At 44.1% G+C, this 19009-nt stretch overlaps 1 protein-coding gene and 1 long non-coding RNA gene across 6 annotated transcripts in view; one reads left to right on the top strand and one right to left on the bottom strand.

Moving 5' to 3' along the window:
* The window catches only part of LOC135914659 (uncharacterized), a 77142-nt gene that overhangs the window by 10489 nt on the left and 47644 nt on the right, over positions 1-19009 (bottom strand). Inside the window, exons 2-3 of one of the 3 annotated variants that reach the window (XR_010568369.2) lie at positions 2853-3013; positions 1963-2068 (exon numbers count right to left, since the gene is read on the bottom strand). The exons of 1 other annotated variant lie outside the window; for it this stretch is intronic. This is a non-coding gene — a long non-coding RNA (uncharacterized lncRNA). The remainder of the gene's footprint in view (positions 1-1962; positions 2069-2852; positions 3014-19009) is intronic. One more of the 3 variants, XR_010568371.2, reaches the window with a different exon arrangement.
* Positions 1-19009, top strand: part of LOC135914658 (uncharacterized) — a 79541-nt gene that overhangs the window by 20093 nt on the left and 40439 nt on the right. For 2 of the 3 annotated variants that reach the window (XM_065447590.2, XM_065447588.2), the window contains exons 2-4: positions 7855-7912; positions 11298-11622; positions 15415-15569. In XM_065447590.2, the coding sequence (XP_065303662.1) occupies positions 7855-7912; positions 11298-11622; positions 15415-15569 (538 nt within the window). The remainder of the gene's footprint in view (positions 1-7854; positions 7913-11297; positions 11623-15414; positions 15570-19009) is intronic. The other variant, XM_065447589.2, reaches the window with a different exon arrangement.

Here is a 19009-nt window from a genome sequence, read left to right as displayed (position 1 = left end):
ACGCTTCTGTAGTGCGAGGGCCGAAGCCTTGGAATTTTCTACAAATATTACTAGTGGGAACTCCGGCGCTAGCACTGCGAGCATGGTGGTTCAGCTATAGCATGGGAATGATGATTAGCACTAGGATTTGCCTAAACTTTGTCCATATGGCTTTAAACGGCTTTGAATGTTTCCATTGCAACAAAATATTGCGTTATAACTGCAGCAATTCGCAATGACTAAGCTTGTGCGTAGAGTCTTATTGCCTTCTGTGCTTAGAAATGTAAAATTGCTTCGAAATTTAGGCCAGTAAAGGTAGATGATGAAGCTCAGTGAATAAAGCTACAAGAACGTGTGAAGCCACAAGCACAAAGATATGTGGCAGGGGAACTATCGCAGCGCCATAGTGCCCTCTAATAATTTTAGTAGGAAACTCTATGCCTGAAACCCCCCACTGAACCACCAAGGCGACAAGCCGACCCTCGTCTAACCCAGGGGAGAAATACAGAAAAAACTTCGCTTTAAAGAAAAGAGAGAAGGGGAAGACAAACTTAATTGCTAGCCCACAAACTACCATCTTCCTAAACTGGATAAGGGGGATTTAGATAAGTGTTACAGTGAAACTATCGGCTATACTTGTGTTTTAAGTGTGCCACTTCATGCCGATGTTATTGCCGCATAAGAGGTTTTTCTCGACGTATATGCACATCGAGACTATACATATCGCTCGACATGGCGGAACCCGACCTAATATACCTACTCCAGGATGAACGGTCAGCCGTTCGAGGGAAGTCCATGGTACTGCATACATAGACTTTCTATACCCTTCAGCTCTCCTCGGCATGAAAATTCAAGAGCCATCTTGGCCGTCTTCTTGCGACTGGTTCTCGATATCGATGACAGAAGGCCTAGTTTATGGGAAAACACAGGCGGCTTGCCATTGTCACTGTCTAGGATTGGCGTGGATTCCGGCAGAACGCACTCTCCGTTCGTAGCAGCTTGCGAAACGTACATTGTCGTACACAAATGTAAGAACGCGATTCAAAACGCTTAATTTTAATGCACACAATATCGCAAATAAACAATGACACAGATACATATCTCTGGTACGGAGCTCTACAAACATGTGTACTATTTAGCCGAAGCCTGAGCATTAATGCAAAGCGTTTAAATACGCAGACATGGAAAGTGTGAACAATTATTTGGTTTTCAATGGCTCGCGGGAACTCGCGGCTTGAGACGATTGAAACGTTCGTTCACATCCCCCCGCCTAATCACAAACACAAACGTACAAACGCACAAAAACGGTACACCTTGCTCGACTTTCAAATGCACCGTTTGCGGTCGGCTCTGATCACGCGGGAGCCAGAAAAACCTTGCAGTTTCAGTTTCAATTTCTCATTTATAAGCTGCAGAGAGACACCTGGCTTAGCGGTGTTTCGCGACAAGACGTAATTGATTCGTCGTGAGAAAGCCCTGCATCAACAGCAAAGAGTTTAGCGCACCCACTTATAGGTAAGGCGCCGCCACAGGAAGTGCAAGCGGAATCGCCTTCGAATCGAACAAGAAACGCTGTGACCACGCTTGTCGCGCATACTGGGACCATCGCCAACCACGACCTACTCACGCCTCTTGACAATTACTTTCATTGTTCGTGACGGCCTCGCCAGCCTCAGCTTATCCGGCCACCTAAAGTTTGATTCAGAAATCAAATAGCCTTTTTCTATTTTTTTTTTTGTATTTGCCTACTCTTCCGACGGTGCTTAAGAAGGTATTGGAATACATCATGTAACCGCGCAAACGACAACGGACGAGGAAAGAAACACACACGACAGGCGCGGAATGTAAGAAGGGCAAGATCGAGAGCCTTAGTCGGCTTTTATTGCCTGACAAGTTCAAGCCAGTTTCCCGTAACGAGTATCCGGTCGTTTTCGTGGGCTGATACCGAGGATGGTGCGACGTCAGAAATCCAGCAGAACCCACCTCGCGATGAATGCCGACGTCAATGCGATTAGCATTGTTGTCATGCATGAGGTGTGTATGCAGCCGAACTCCTCTCTCGCGCTTCCCCTTGGACATGCTGCGCCGCCTTGAGTAGCCATAGCGAAGTTCCCACGAGGCACATGTACAAATGTATGACCAGACAAGACTGTGTGAACATATATGACGTGAGTTTGAATATACCCAGTACCGCAGAAATTCAAATTATTTTTTTTGCCATTGAACTTGAAGCATATGTATTCAGTGATGAAGCATATGTATTCAGTGACACTAACGTAGCGACACAAGTTTGCGCGAAACTGATGTATTGAAAAGCAGCACATATATTGTGACACATACCCAGTCACACCTACCCATGGACAGAAATTGGTGTTAAAGAGGTTCATTGAAGAGAGGCACATGCCCAGTTTTACGTACTCAGTGATCGAAGTTAACATCAAACAAGTTCATTGTAGTATGAAACATACCTAGTTTAACACACCCATTGACCAAAGTTACTGTAATAGAGTTTCATTGAGGAGCCGCACTTAAACAGTGGCACATACGCAGTAAAATAAGATAGCGTGAAACGAGTTAATCGATGAGCGGCAGATACCTATTGAGTAATACTCATTACCCAAGTGGCCCGACGCTTGGTTTTGAACGCGGCTTCCTCAGACCAGCAGCCCGATTCTCCAACCAATAAACCATGGACTACCCAGTGAGCCAAGTTGGCGCGAAAACGTTTAGAGACACAGATAGACAGACAGTGAGACCCTGGAAAGTGCGTGAAGTGTCCTGAGAATACTACTCGCATTAAATTTCGCCAGAACCCATCTCATGATCAATGTCAACGTTAGTGCAATAAGCGTAGAATCAATGTAGCGACATACCGCATTGCCAACGCCGAAAGATGTGCGTCAAAGGTGCATTGAGGAACAGCACGTAGCCAGTGCCACATACCAATTCACCCAAGCTGGTTTTTTTCGGTGCCTGCTCGACAACGACGACGACGATCCGATACGCTGGGGATTGTCTCCAGCTGGCTCGTTCGCTGACCAAGGAGGATGGGGGACGTCAGAAGACATAACACCCTCCGCGATGGCTTAGCCGCGATGGTGTTGCGCTGCTCAAATCGCGGGATCAAATCCAGGCCACCGCGCGCGGTCGCATTTCGATGGGGGCGAAATGCAAGAACACCCGTTTCCCGTACACTGGAGTCACGTTAACGATCCCCTGGTGGTCGAAATTAATCCGGAGTCCTCGACTATGGCGTGCCTCATAATCAAAGCGTGGTTTTGGCGCGCAAAATCCCAGAATTCAAAGAAAAGACGACGTGACAGTCATCAGGCCACGCCTACCTTCCCTGCCGCATTTCCCTTGTTTGGCTTTGGATACCGCCTCACACCCCTGGCCTTTCTTCTAAACTACTTGCACTGTATCGCGTTTCGTACCGTATCATCACCGCCTGACTTGTGAACTATATCGACGAGCCCGTCACACCATCCCGGCACCTACGTTGTCGGGGTCGCGAGACAGTGCACGTTAGCTGCCTACAACATTATTATGACCTTCTCATGCTCATCTGCTCCCTTAATCGCCAGGATGACTCTGCTTCACACGCGGGTTTAATGTAATGAAGCAGACCCACCTGGTGCTTTTGGCCGCAGCTCGATGACAACCTGTACGGTTACTGTGCGAAAGAGCTCGTGCTGTTCGCTGTTGTTAAGCTGGTGCTAGACTATCTCCAACGGTTATCACATTCGTGATATATATATATATATATATATATATATATATATATATATATATATATATATATATATATATATATATATATATATATATATATATATATATATATATATATATATATATATATTTGCCTTCGGAAGAGACGAGTCCCGCCAACGACCGAGCTCGTTCCTTGTAGGGGTCGTTCAGTCTGAAAAGATGCTTTCCCTCATAGACGTATTTATTGAGGAGAAGCCAGCTTTCAAGAATATGCGAAGACTAACACGTTTGTTTGACCATTCAATGCAACTTCCTTCATTGAGCAATTAAAGACAGCTTTTTCAAGGCCCTGAAGCAAGAAAAACTTGTACTCTTTCATTTGTATCCTTCGCGCTCTGGTATGCACTTGCGGTGACAGTCCTTACTGAGCGAGGTTGTAGTATGGGAGTGAAGTTTTACAGCGAAGCTGCATACCTCCACCATCCAAGGAAGTTTTCGTGTCATGAGCATGATAAGCAAAAAAATTTAAAAAAAAAGAAACCCTCCCCATACGTGGCCCGATCCCGGAGACAGTGCAATGCCGGGCCGACCCGTGGCGGAGGTGAAGCAGGCGTTAAGCATTCCCCATAGGTGGGCCGATACCGAAGATAACGCAATGCCGGGCTAACCCGCACCGGAGGTGCAGTTTACCATTAAGGGGCCCACATACACAGCTCTGCGAGGTAATCCTTCTTCACAGAGTGGAAGGGCACTAAGTATTTTTTGGTGTAAACTGGAACTGTGATCGCTACACGTATGCGCGAGTTTAAAGGGCCAGATGAAAACGATTGAATTGTAGCGCTTACAGTGGCTTAAAATACACATTTAACAATATTGGGCACACCTTGAAGAATAAATTAGTCACAACACATGACCCAACTTATTTACATATAGTAGAGGTATTGCGCTAAATATTTCTTTGCTGTTAGAAATGTACTAAGAACAAGTTGTTTTCAACGTGGAGAATGCACGAATACTCGGCCAACTAATCGACAGAATTAACTTCTTTTTACTCATTGTCAGTGTCGTGGACATTCGCGGAAACGTGTTTTCCTCGTCCTTTGAATATTTAAGCTTTAGTTGAACGTGCAAGTATGAATGTGCCTGATGTTCCCATAATTTTTTTTGTATTATTGCTGTTTTGACTCTCTTACAATAACGCCCAACTGTGCGACCTAAGTTTCTGCAAGAATTAAAAAAATCTTAAATTTGTGTGAGCGATAACAGACTGCAGGTGTTTTGTTCACATCACGTGCAATTATTTGCACCTTGTTAAGTGCAGTGGCATAGCTGCAGCCATGTCCACTTCAACGCAGACGTGAATAAATTCGTAAAATTCTTGGAGCTGAAGCCTGTCGGCACTAACTATTGTCTGTTGGAGACATTCCCATCACCTTGGCTTGCGTTCGCCACTTACCCGTATTCAAGGTCCAGGAACCCGGATGCAGTTCTGCTCCTCATATCTGGCGTGTTTCAACTCGTTTACCATTGCCAGCTACATCTTCTGTGACAAGGGAGGGCGAGAACTCAGAGTGCTCATATCATCATTTCCCGCAGTTTGTTAAAGAAAAACGGGATCCGAATATAGCTTGTACTGTATCCTGCCCAAGCAGTCACCTCCTTTTGCATCACTCTTTCTTTTTTGACACTAAATTAGTTTGTGTCAGGCAATCACAAGGTGGTCGAAACTAATTCGGAGTTCTCAGCAATGGCGTCCTTCATGGGCCTCACAGGACTTCATAAAACCAGTCAATCAATCAATGTGTTCAATTCGCAATCAATCATTGTGTTCTCGCCCTCCTGTGACAAGGGAGGGCGAGAACTCAGAGTGCTCATATCATCATTTCCCGCAGTTTGTTAAAGAAAAACGGGATCCGAATATAGCTTGTACTGTATCCTGCCCAAGCAGTCACCTCCTTTTGCATCACTCTTTCTTTTTTGACACTAAATTATTTTTTGCTCAGAATGAGCTTCTCACAATTTAATTAGCAAATCGAATTACACACAATCTGGTTAAACTACTCAGTAGCCCGGCAGTGGTGAGAAAGACACCTGTGAGGACAGGTCTCAACTTCATGCAGGATTTTTGTATGAACCCATCCACAAGAGGATAGTTCTTGCTATTCATTCATTCATTCATTCATTTAAAGCATCCCTAAGTGTTTGTGCCGGTCTTTCCACATAAAAAGTAATTTCGTGACGTGACTGATGGTGAGATGGCAGAAAACTAAGGTTTACCATTCCTAAACGCGCTAACAACGTGGGCCCAGGTGAAATCCAGCACTCTTGCACACTACCGGTGTCTCGCCTCCGCAAAGGAAACCAGCAACCGAAACACGTCGGAAGAATAACGACAACAAGTGCGCAGGAAACACGGCGAGCCATCAACCGCGCAACAACATCAACGCAGAAGTCGAAACGAAGGCCGGTCTCCCGAGAGCTTCCGCCGTCCCACGCTGCGTCGCGATTGGCCCGTCTGTTCGCTCGGTTCACCAATAGCGACGCGTTTTTTTGACGACGCGCGTGGCCGGATGCCGCGATCGCAGCGTGTGTCATCTCGTGTCTCGGAAGGGCCATCATCTGAAATCTGGCCGTTCGGGCCCCTCGAGTCTGGGGAGATTGTTAATTTGTTCCCGAAGCCAGCAACCGTGAACTGTGACAGCTTGACAGATATGAGTTTATCACGAATCCCTCAGCGTTAGTCCTTAAAGTCTATGAGCGTAATTTGGTGCAGAAGAGTTTGCTAAACGTTAGAAGCCGACCAATTAAGAGAATCAGTAAAAAAATCTAAAGATAATGTGGGAATCGTACGGCGTCCAGAGCAAGGCTTCTTCCCGAGACGCTCTAGAGGTAAGCAAGGTTGCGTGTCGAGATACTTGTGTTCCTCTAAGTAGGACAACCTCGTTAGGTTGACCGATTGATTGCTCATTGATTGATTGACTGGTTTTATGAAGTCCTGCGAGGTCCACGAAGGACGCCATTGCTGAGAACTCCGAATTAGTTTTGACCACCTTGTGATTGCCTAAGTTCCGATAAGATGTCCGTACACAAGCATTTTTGGAGTTCTTGTTCATGGGAATGTGGCCTCCGTGTCCGAACATAGAACACTTAGCCTCGCTTGTGACCGTAACCACTGCGCAACCCTACATTTTTGGCTCAACAGAATTCAACTAGAAATACTCGTAGTACGTCGGGAAACTCAGTTTTACTATGGATACTTAGATAGAAACAGTCACAGCTTTAAAAGAAGGTAACAGCTAAATTATCGTTGGTCAGTGAAGGTACAGAAGGGAATTCATGTTTTCGTTCTTTCTTTAGGCTTTTGGAATACTTCTATCGCTTAAAAAGCCCGGCCTTCTTGAAGGGCAGTCATTACTTATTTTGCTACCTGGCATAAGTTTTGTTGCTTACGTTATAATGCGTCTACAACACGGGGCATAGCGACGAGAAAACGCATGACTCAAGAAGCGAGGTCAGCGTCCTGCTAAATTTGTGGTTTGGGGTTTGTGCAAGCGATTTGTGGTTTTCATGCAAGAAGCCCTGTATCACATAATCAGTCCTGCGCTGATTAGCCATTTAAGCAGCTTACAAAACGTCTCGTAGGTCTCCTTACACTTTTTCAAGAAACAAAATTATGTCTTGGTCACGAATGGTCGCACAATAATCCGCTATGACAAAAGCTAGGAATAATAGTGCTTATTGCACAGCAACATTGGAAATCAGTATAAATTAGGAATCGTTAAAATTGCAACAAACGAAGCTGTAAGTTGTGATGAAACTAGGCTTGTGACTGGAATTTTGAAACCAGTAAACGGACGTCCCATTCCGTCCTTTATAAATTGCCTTCATGTTACTTTAGTCACGCGTGTCACCAATTTTATTATTGTGAGGGCAACCTTTCTGACGTTGTAAATGTATGACATCTGGTTCTATTCACTACGTATTTGCAGTGTTACTTTGAGAAGCCAGCATGCGAATAGTTTGACTGGTTAAAGTTTCTTCTAGTTGCATAATTACTGCCATGACGAGCTTCACGTCACAGCTTTATCATAGAAAGCTAGTCAAACTGCGGAAACAACGCCTCTGAACCCATCATTTAACTTGTTGTTTTGAAACGTGCAGATAAAGTCCCACTTCTGCCAACCGGGGGGTTTCACGTCGTGTCACATCAGTCCTTCAGGTGAGTTACCTCATACTAGGAGTGAAGGGTTATATCGCAAAGAAAGTCTAAGTCATAGTCTAGTCATAAGAAAGTCTAGTAATAAGAGGCAGTACGGCAAAGGTGGTGAGACTGCGGCTCTTCGCTGGTTCACTTGTTGATTTCAGCTTGTGGCCAGGTCAGACGGCAGCTTTCGATATTTTTTTATGCTAACATCTTTGGATCAGTTTTTGTTGTACTTCAGACTTTTTGGCAACTTAGGTATCGGTCATTCTCGGAATCAAGCCATAGTTTCGCTACAAGAACGAGTTCCAGTCGACATAATCGTGAAGCAGACGAATTTAAAAAAAAGACAAGCAGTTACGTCGAAGCATGCAACACGCTTCATTTATAAGGTTCGGCAATACCATGGTTCCTGCGCAACAGCTTCATGAAAATGTCTTTATGGACTTCCCCGCCACAGGCGATCGCGTTTGTTTGCTTATGTGGATCAGTGATTTTGACGTTAAACGAAGCTCTATTCACCTACGTAGTGACTAATCACAACTTGCATGCGTTTCACGTTAACGCCATGTGAAGGTCATCGAATCTAGCAAGGTGACGAAGCGGAAAGTAGATATGTTCATGGTGACAACATTTACATCAAAGCGTGTGAGGTGTATGTAAATTAATTATTTTTTAAAGAAAAATCGGCCATGAAACTATAGAAAAAAATACTTTTTTGTTTTCTTCCACGCACCGGGATCGCGTGTGCTAATAGTGACGTTTGCTTATATTGTAAAAATTTATAGCTGACTTACTACAAGGTCTTACAAATGTACCAAGTATGAAGAGTGGACCGAAGCTCCGAACTGTTGTAATTGTTAAATCCAAGACACAATGAACGACACAGCAGCTAAATGAGAAAACTTTCAGTTAGGTGTACACCTCGATATAGAAAATCATGCCATATTTACGTCGAGTTGCATATCTGCAGACTTTCTACTCAGCGTCGTGCCAATTAATTAAATCTGTAGACAACTTTCGCAAACTGTTTCTGTGTTTTACGTCGGTCAGCAATCAGTATTGACCCACGCCGCCAATCACCATAGGTCGCAAAAAAGTAATGTAATAATAATCCTGCTGCCTCTACCCTCTTAAATATAGCCAATTGCAAAATATGGCATGAAACATTTTGTCCCTCAGCATGTGTTCTGTCCTTAAATAGCTGCAGACAGGACAAACATTTCATATTTTTATTAATGCTCCTGTAATCATGTCAGCGGGAATATGGTCGTGAGTGGCTCAATGCGGAATTCAGTGGCTGATCTCAAGCACGTTAGTGCGCATTAAGGACTGCAGCTAGGTCCAGAAATAACATACTCGGTATCAATCATACCATTTCCTCACCCCAGTAGTACCGCAATTTTTCGTCGTTACTTTCGTTATTACTTATTTCGTTAATATTACATTTCTGCATTTACATTATTACTACATTTAGTAACCACTCTGCATTTCGGTGGAAAGTATGAGTATTTTTGCTGTCTTCCTACGTACAGCTTTCCAATACACTTTTGTTGAGCAGACGTGAGCTATGATTAACGTGCAGACATATTCTGCAGCAATTAGGGCAAATTAGAATTAAATTCTGGGGTACTAGGTGTCAAATCCATGATATGATTACGAGGCACGCCGTAGTTGGGAATCCTGGTTTACTTTTGATCACCCAGGGTTCCTTAAAGTGAACGTAAATATACAGGTACGCCAACGCTCTTGTATTTCGTCCCTATCGAAATGCGAACTCCACGTGCCGAATCAAACCCTCGACCTCGAGCTCAGCATCGCAACGCCATAGCCACTTAATTGCTGCTGCGGGTTCTGCAGAAAGTTACCGGGATATTGCTCTAACACCTTCTCGTAACACCTTATCACCGTCGGCACTTAAACTGGCGGCATTGACAGTGGTTACATCGCTTCCCAGCTAGAAACGCCAACAGCACGCCGTTCAGAACCGAACTCGTAAAACGTTGAGCGAACCTAACACGTTTATTATTAGGGAAGATTTGTGCGTTCTCCTGGTAAATCAAACAGATGCACTGTTTCAAAAGACAGTTTAAAGCATTTCATCTTAGATTCAGACATACCTGAGACGCCACTGATTACGAAAAATTACTCCATGGGCACAGTAGCCGTAAATCAAGGGGTGCGCTTGTTTCCTATAAATTACAGAGTGACGAGTTGAGCAGCTACCATGCTTGCGCAGAAACTTGCGTATTATAGTGACGCTTACTGACGTTGCAAAAAAGTTAGGCGAAAGTTCTGCTAACGCGGTAATATAAACTTGGAAGCTGTACCGTGGATACAGCAACAGAGTGATAGTACCCAAGAGAGAGAAAGAGAGAGAGAAAATAATGCAGAGAAAGGCAGGGAGGTTAACCAGAGGTAGTTCCGGTTGGCTACCCTGCGCATGGGGGAAGGATTAAGGGGGATAAAAAGAGAAACAGAGTGGAACGGGGAGATAGAAAGAAAGGGAGACAAGCACGAACAAAGCGCGTACAAGATTTCTGGTGCCGCCAAGCAGAGTATTGTAACCAAGCACACTCTGCCACATTTGTGCCAGGGGTAAATATCGTACTAACAAGAGAGAAATATATATATATATATATATATATATATATATATATATATATATATATATATATATATATAGAATGGGAAGAATGGGAAGAGAGAGAAGGGAGTGAGAGAGTGTGTAGAGGCGTGCACGAACAGTACTCAAGTCAAAGCCACTCGTGCAAATCAGACGTTCTCAGAAAGCACAAAATTGCCTTCACTGCCTTCTGAGACGACGAAATGAGATAGTGGCGAGAACGGATTTCCCCAAACACTATCGCGTGCAGGTGGAAAACAATTGCCAAATTATTTTAAACATTTGCGAGACTGACCGGTGTCGCAGTACGTTATATGAGTAAGAAGCAGTCGCTAAATAACGGAAAAGTAGTAAAGCAGTGAACGGGGCTAATTGGTGGACGTTCATGATTATATTGCGCTTAGTGTTACACTGACGAACGTGAAGGACAGGACGCGGATGTACGTAACGCAATGTACGTCCGCGTCCTGTCATTCACGTTCGTCAATGTAACACTGAGCGCGATATAATCATGAACTGGAAAGTGGACAACCTGATGCGAGCCCGTAGCTTCAGCCATGCCGCCGTTTTCCCGACTACCACTTGCAAACATTTCGATGCTACAAGTTTGAATTCTCTGTAGCAAGCACAGCTGGTTTGTTAATAAGCTAAGCGAGGGGTGCAATTAAGTATCCGTCGAGAAAAATATGCGAGTCCTGGAACGGACACACTGATGTATGGCACGTGTTCCAAATAAATGTTTGTTTTGATCAGAGCGTTACTCCGCTCTCGTCGCAGTAGGCTCTCCTCGTCCGTGCAAGCCCGTTCAGCAGAGTAGCCCGTTCCGATACCCTCTCTACGACGCCGGCGCACCACTGGCGAGTCCTGAGGCCATCAGCGCTGAGCCCAATTCCGGTGGCGGACCGAGGGGGCAGCAGCACACTGTGGCGCTCGATTCCCTGGTGGGGCCAGCCGAAAATTTGAGGGGTCCTGAAGCACGCGCGTTGATGATCGCCAGGCCACCACCCGACTACACTTCCGCGGGGATGGTCAAAGAATGTGCCGCCGAGCACGACTTCAAGCACTTCGCGGCGACCCCGCTACACGGATCTCCGTACGACCTGTGAGTAAAGGCCGTCCTGCTGTCAACACTTATTTGTATTTTATCTTTGTAAAGAAAAACGTACAGTCTCTCAGCTCTGACGGTACTCCCTGTGTCGTCGAAATTTGAACGTCAACGAAAAATTTTAGAATAGTCTGTGGGCCGCGCTACGACTTACATTGAGAAAATGATAGACTTCAGGATAAGTAACAAAGAGCACAAAATAAATGAGTAAATGAGGACGGACCAAGCAGAGCAAAGTTATACTCTACTCGTGATTAAAAAGGAAAGTGGGAACAGTTTGTGGAACAGGCATAAAGTTCCCGCTAAAGAATGAGTACAAAGGAAGGAAGACACACTCAAGGGCTGCTGATGCGGTGCTTACATTGACATTATGATTGTTCTTTTATAGCTCATAAAAAAAAAGATGGATGAGGCTATAGCTCTAGGTCTCTGGGCTGGAGTGTATGTCCCGTAATGAACTCAGACAGACTGACAATGTTGATCAATAGCCGTATATGTGAAATTATACGTTCTGATTTTGGGAAGTTAGCGCAAGCAAAACACGAGACTTGAAGAAAGGGACAACATGAAACACGAAGCTTCTTCTTGTTCCTTTCTTCAAGTCTCGTGTTTTGCTTGCGCTTACTTCCCAAAATCATCAGTCACCAACTGGCCTACACCAACACTCTGCTATATTAGTTCTGTGTTACTTTTCCGAGACCACCGAAGATTATTTGCATTGTGTTCGCTCATTCAATCCGAGATACTTACTGAGCCTGGGAACGCTGGGGGCTAGTACTCCACTTCTGCAACGACTATTTCAGGTGTAACACTTTGAATCAAACAGTTACAATGCCCAAACCAAAGTATGGCGCTGATTTCCTTTTCTTTAGTAGCTATTGCGTTCTACGATACAGTTACTTCACGAGCAGCTGCTCTTCCCAATCTTGGCGCCGTAGATGAGAGGGCATAACACGTCACTGGCTACCACAAACTTGACCACGTTTCCCGTGGCACTTGTAGTCCTGTAGGGCGCTTTACGTTCCCACCATGGCCAAGAGAACCACGGTTACCATTTGTCAAGGTTCTATTGCTTGTTAATATACATGGATGCGTTGCAAAGGCGTTGGAAAGAGAACCGTCAAATCCGAATGAGGGAAAATTGGGCGCAAGACGAAGAGGTCGGTGACTTCGTAAGCACACTGATAAAGTGTTGTCTCATCAACTGTGCTTCCAATTTTATTGAGACTAAATGAGCAAACGATGCAAACGATGTGTTATCACACTGAAAGCGTGAGATAAATAACATTTATTAATCTCAAATAATTTACGGGTCCAGTGTTGGCCTGCAGGTAGGCTCATGCCTCCTGGCCCAGTACGTTCTTGATGTGCTGCGCCAAAAGTGGCCACCATATAGTTTTTCGCAATTTCGTGGGGTGAGTGGTCCACTCCTTCCAGCTACCGGGACGCTTGTTGGGTGCTAGTTTAGAAAGTATCCTTTTTCTGAAACTGGAGTTGGCAAAGCATTCTCACAGAAGAGGTGACAGCGTGTAACTTGTGTACCACGCCACGTGTTGTTCTTCCAGATAGATGGCCTACAACAAGATCGTCTTGAACCCGGCTTATTCCCTTCAGTTGTTTCCCTGGTATTCCGGCTTTGTTCCCTTATTCCCTGCTATTTCTTCTTCGTCTGCATCTCCTCATTCTTTCTGCTCTCTGTTTCTGTGCAATTGTTGGGCGTGTGAGCACAGAAATAATATCACACATGACGACAGTAATTTCGGCAGGTATTTTCTACCTATTTCATTCGCTCAGTGCGTGGGGTGGGTCTCTTTCCTATCACCAATCTCTCACAAGCGGCCAATTGTGGTTATAGCGTAGGCGGAGCGCTGTTGGACTACTGACGAAGCGCAAAATGCAAACGAATTTGCAATAGAGTCGTTATATTATCCTGGCCTGGCTCTAGATTTACAGGAGCGCCAGCTGCACTGAACGAATGAATATATGAATTCTGTGGTTTTACGTGCCAAAACCACTATTTGATTATGAGGCACGACGTAGTGGGGTACTCCAGATTAATTTTGACCGCCAGGGAATTTTTGACGGGCCCACAATGTACGGGTCACGGGGATTTTTGCATTTTGCCCCCATCGAAATGCGGCCGTCGCGGCCGCGATTTGACCCAGCGAAACAGACTAGTCGCTAAGTCATCGCGGCGAGGTCTGCATGGAAAGACGTCACGACCTCAAGTATGCACATGTTTTTTCATAATTGTGCACATAACTGACTAAAAACAACTGCAATGTTGCACAGCGTCACCGCGCGAGTGGTATTGGCCGTCTGTAAGTTCCCCTGGTGGTCAGGAGCTAATGCACATATTATTCGCTGAGAAACACGCAACTAAGAAGCTATAGATGGGTGTTAACATTTCACTCAAAGCTTCGAAATTAAGCCGTCCATCTGAATGTTATGTAAACACGTATACATACCGCAACATGGGTGATATTCCCAAAGAATGCTAATCTCATTAAACGTATTCGTGAGCCTGTTCACTTGCTTTACACGTTTTCGGTTCAGTAAAACGAATCAAGGGTATATAGGAATGCAATATAAAAGTAAATGCTAGCAGTGAAAGGAATCTACGCCAGGGAACAGGCACAAAGCACAATAATTTAATGATATCGGGTAATTATTTTTATACTTTATAGAATTTTAAAAATGGCCTGTGGCAGATAGCATAATTATAGTGTTGGAGAGCGATCATTCAAAGAGGCGAGCATTACTTGCCCAAGAAATCAGAACAGATATTATTAATTAAATAACTAATTAACTTCCTGGTTAATTACTTCACAGCACACATTGCAATTTATGACTTGTAGCCGGTGAGATGGCAGGGCATACCAACTTAGAATATATTTTCAGGATGGCAGAGTGGAGATAATTATTGCCAAAGTGTGCGACGAAGTAAATGAGAATTCCAGTTACTTTAGCGATTAAATGCACAAAACAACGGCTTATTTGTAAGTGAAGCGTAATGCATTATTACAGAATGTATTAGGGCACATATATCGAAACTCTTTCTATTATTACAATTCGTTCCAAGTGGATTTGCCTTGCAAACTCACCATGGCACTAATTCCTAAATTGTTATATGTGCCGCAAAGTAATAAAGAAGTTAACTAGCAAATTTACGTCACTTAGTCAATGATGTGTTTCAATTTCTCCAGCAACTAATATCCGCTTCTTTGAATAGCCCATCTTAAGAGGAAGCTTTAGCTCGGATCAAGTCCGACGCGGCCTATTCAAATACAAGTAAAATGAAAAAACGTTTTTCTGAGATAACCCCTGGACCAATTTTAATTGAATTTGTTGCATTTGAGAGTGAAAGTCAAATTCTAGTTACTGTTGGAAGCGGAATTTTGATTTAGGGCCTGAATTATTTAAACAAGATATTTCAGAAATTCGAAAGTTTGAAAAATATAGAAGTACGAAGTTTACAAATTAATAGCTCTGCGTCAAGAACAGATATCACGGTTCTGTAAACGGCATCCATTGGACCATCCAAGGCGAACAAATTCCATATGTCAATTTATATCTTAAGCGAATTTGTTACGTTGTCTACAAGAATTCTGCAAAAGTTGGATTTCCATATTACAGAATTTTTTTAGATTTCACATTATTCCACATGTTTGGCAAACACAGAAAATTAGATTTTTTTTATCCTAAAACACTGTTTCTGCCATTATGAGCTTTCACGCCAGTGTTTGCTGCACCTACCATAATCTCGTGTACTTTTCCTTTTTTGGCCAGCAACGATCTGGCTCACAGGTTGAAGCACCACTCAAGCTCGCGAAGCGACTACGACTTGATGAATCTGCAAGGTCCGGAGAGGATCGAACTATGCTACAGGTTCTCAGGCTGTGGTAGCCACGTCCGCTGTAGCATCAATGAGAAGTCGAGAGACGGTAAGGAATGCGGCCATGTGTACCACTTCTTTGTGCGTGTGTATGTGTATACAAGAAAAAGGCGGGAAGCAAAAAGAAAGCCAACATCAACGTAACAAACGCACGCACGCGCACACACACAATTAAAGCAGACTGAGGTAAGAGCTACGGCCGGACGGACAACTATCCCTAACCCCATCTATAACGCAGGCAAATTGAAGGCACTTCTAAACAACAAGAAAAAGCAAACTAAAACAAAGGGATGCAGGGGTAACAAAAAGAACGCATGTGGACAAACAGCAACCAACAGGACAAGAAATAATTGCGGCAGAACCCACCTCACGATGACTGTCGACAGCAACGCGTTAGCACTGAATCAACATAGGGACACATCGTATTGCACCCGTCGAAACCAGGTATGTATGAGGAGTGTACTGCAGTGGGACTCGTCTGCCGCGCTTCGCTAAGGACCTTAGGCGCCATCTTGCGTCGCCGCCACGAAGTCTGCGCATGGTCTCCGAAAATGCATGGCGCGCTAGTGTTCGCGAGCGCTGAGAAACGCGTCATCTTTTTGAGAAACGCGTCTTCTTTTTGGACACGCTGCGCCGTCTAGTGGCACTGCCAAGAAGTGCACGAGTGGCCTCCGAGACGAGAAGCGTGGCGCTTCGGTGCCTGCGAACGTCGAGAATCGCCCCATCGCTCAGTAACTCACGTTGGCGAGAAATTCTCTGAAGGGATGCACATACCTATTGCATTCATGGCGCAGCTCGCTAAGGCGTTGACGTGAAAGGCGTTGATTGAAAAGCAGCACATATCCAGTGCATTTTTGGCAAAGCCTGCTAACGCTTGGGATTGCTGTCCTTGAGGAACCACTGTGACGTAGGTTCGATTCCGCTCAGCATCGGAGAAATTTAAGGGATCTTGTTCGCCATTGTAGAGCGGCACATTTCCAGTGGCACAAGCCTAGTTAGCCAAATTGGCATCAAGGACATTCATTGAAGAGCAGTGCACACCTGCTGGCATACGCCGAGTAACCCAGGTTCGCATCAAAGAGGTTCATTGGAGACTAGCACAGACCGCGTAGCACATACGCACTACCCCGAGCCGAAGCCAAAGAGTTTCCTCCAACAGTGGTACCGACCCAATCCCATGCCGGCGTACCAACAAGGCGTTGAGAAAACTGGGTTATCTTAAAAGAACCTTACGAGATGCAACTAAAGAATGTAAATTAACGGCATACAGATCACTAATAAGGCCTCTACTTGAATACGCGTCGGTAGTGTGGTCGCCACATCATTCCAAAGACATAGACATGCTTGAGTCTATTCAGAAAAAGGCCATAAGGTTTATATATAATCGTTATGACCGCCATTTCTCACCGACATCGCATGCTAGCAAGCTACTACTAAAGCCACTGGCCCATAGACGTACTTGTGACCGTGTTGTTCTGCTACATAAAATTGCTCATGGGAAAACTTATGTCAATGCGCCTATTGTTTTCACTAACCCTTCTTCTCGGCCCACCAGAAGAAGTCATCATCTTAACATTGTTCCTTTGAATGCAACGATTGATTGTTTTAGGTTTTCCTTTTTTCCGCATACAATTGTGATTTGGAATGGCCTCGAGGGGTCCTTGCGCGAGTTACCAAGTGATGTATTTGCCAACCTATTACCTAATCATGTTCATTAATCAACTAGCTATTCCTGATATTGTTTTTTTTTCGATTGTTTGTTTTCTTTTTGCCACTCAAATGTATTCTTCAACTGATTGACATATGTATGCACTCACTCCTGCAATATCTTGCTATGCAAGATGGCAGTATATGTAAATAAATAAAATAAATAAATAAATTAGGGGTTCGTTGAAGAGTGGTACGTATGTGCAAACTTCCACATACATTTACACAATAGACCGCTGTCGGAGGACCTCTTGCGAGGCGCATGGCCATAGAGTTGGCAGACGATAGAGACAAAGCATGCTCTTTCACGTTTCTTAGGCGACACGGGCCTGGGCTCACGCTTGTGATACCAGTTATGCAATGTGTCCTTCACCTCGTTGTGAGCCTTTTCGTTGTGATCCCCCATTGTGACCCTTTTTCTTCCCTTCTTCCCCTTCCCTTACGTAGAGTAGCAGGCCAGATGCTCCATTTTGCGGCCGACCTCTCTACATTTTCCAGTCATTAAACTACTTCATCTTCCACATACTCAGGGACCCAAGTTGGTCCGATGGTTGATTTCAAACCCCGCTACTTCAGCACAACAGCCCGATGCCCTACCCATTCCACCACTAAATACCCAGTGACCCAGGTGGACAACAAAATGATCAGATAGATAGATAGATAGATAGATAGATAGATAGATAGATAGATAGATAGATAGATAGATAGATAGATAGATAGATAGATAGATAGATAGATAGATAGATAGATAGATAGATAGATAGATAGATAGATAGATAGATAGATAGATAGATAGATAGATAGATAGATAGATAGATAGATAGATAGATAGATAGATAGATAGATAGATAGATAGATAGATAGATAGATAGATAGATAGATAGATAGATAGATAGATAGATAGATAGATAGATAGATAGATAGATAGATAGATAGATAGATAGATAGATAGATAGATAGATAGATCATGATCATTGTGGGCGACGAGGAGGAGGAGGGAGGAGGAAAGAGAAAAGAAGAAGGCAGGGAGGTGTGGGCGACAATATGTTTTAAAACATAGTGGGCGACAATATGTTTTAAAATAGTTATGGGAATACAGATTCTCTTTTTCATGCAGTAAAATACATGTCATGCGAACGCAAGCGGAGCCTCTTTTTTGAACGATACACGCTTTTCAAATCTCTCTTGCTCGCTGTTCGCGATATTCGATCGCTGATCGCTGTTCGCAGGTCCTATCAAAGACAGGTGAGCACCTATACGTGTTACCATGTAAGGCCGAACTGCTACCTTTTCCTCCTTTTAGCGAGTTAGAATATTCGCGCAACCTGTCGTTAGGATAACTTCTAGTTTTCCCTACATAAGCTTTGCCGCAAGTCAAGGGGATCTCATCAGTAACTGACATTCGTCTTGCAGGGCACAAAGCGGTTCTTGCGTTATATTTCGCAGGCGGCTTTCACTTCACCGTCACTATTTACACGTCTGCATAAGGCTTCTCGTAGTCCTGTTGTCAGCGCTGTTTGTTGGGTATGTGGATGTTCAACCAACTAATCCAAATTAGCACGCTTGTTCCTTCGTTTGTTTGTTTTTCTCTTTCTCTCTCTCTTTCTTTTTTATTTCTTTTTTTCGCTCTTCTTTCTTAATCCACCTGCATTCAGTGCCTCACAAACCTGAAGACCTGAAATAAGTGCCTCATAAGTCGTGAATGTCGGCTAGAAGATATCGATCTTCTTCGGAAAATGAAGGTACACTAATATGAATTTGTTCGATTTCTCAATTTCGCAA

The sequence above is a fragment of the Dermacentor albipictus genome, chromosome 4, assembly GCF_038994185.2.
Source record: "Dermacentor albipictus isolate Rhodes 1998 colony chromosome 4, USDA_Dalb.pri_finalv2, whole genome shotgun sequence".
In the NCBI taxonomy this organism is placed as follows: Eukaryota; Metazoa; Arthropoda; class Arachnida; order Ixodida; family Ixodidae; genus Dermacentor; species Dermacentor albipictus.
The sequence above is the reverse complement of the archived record's forward strand: the minus strand, read 5'-3'. Positions and strand labels throughout refer to the sequence as shown.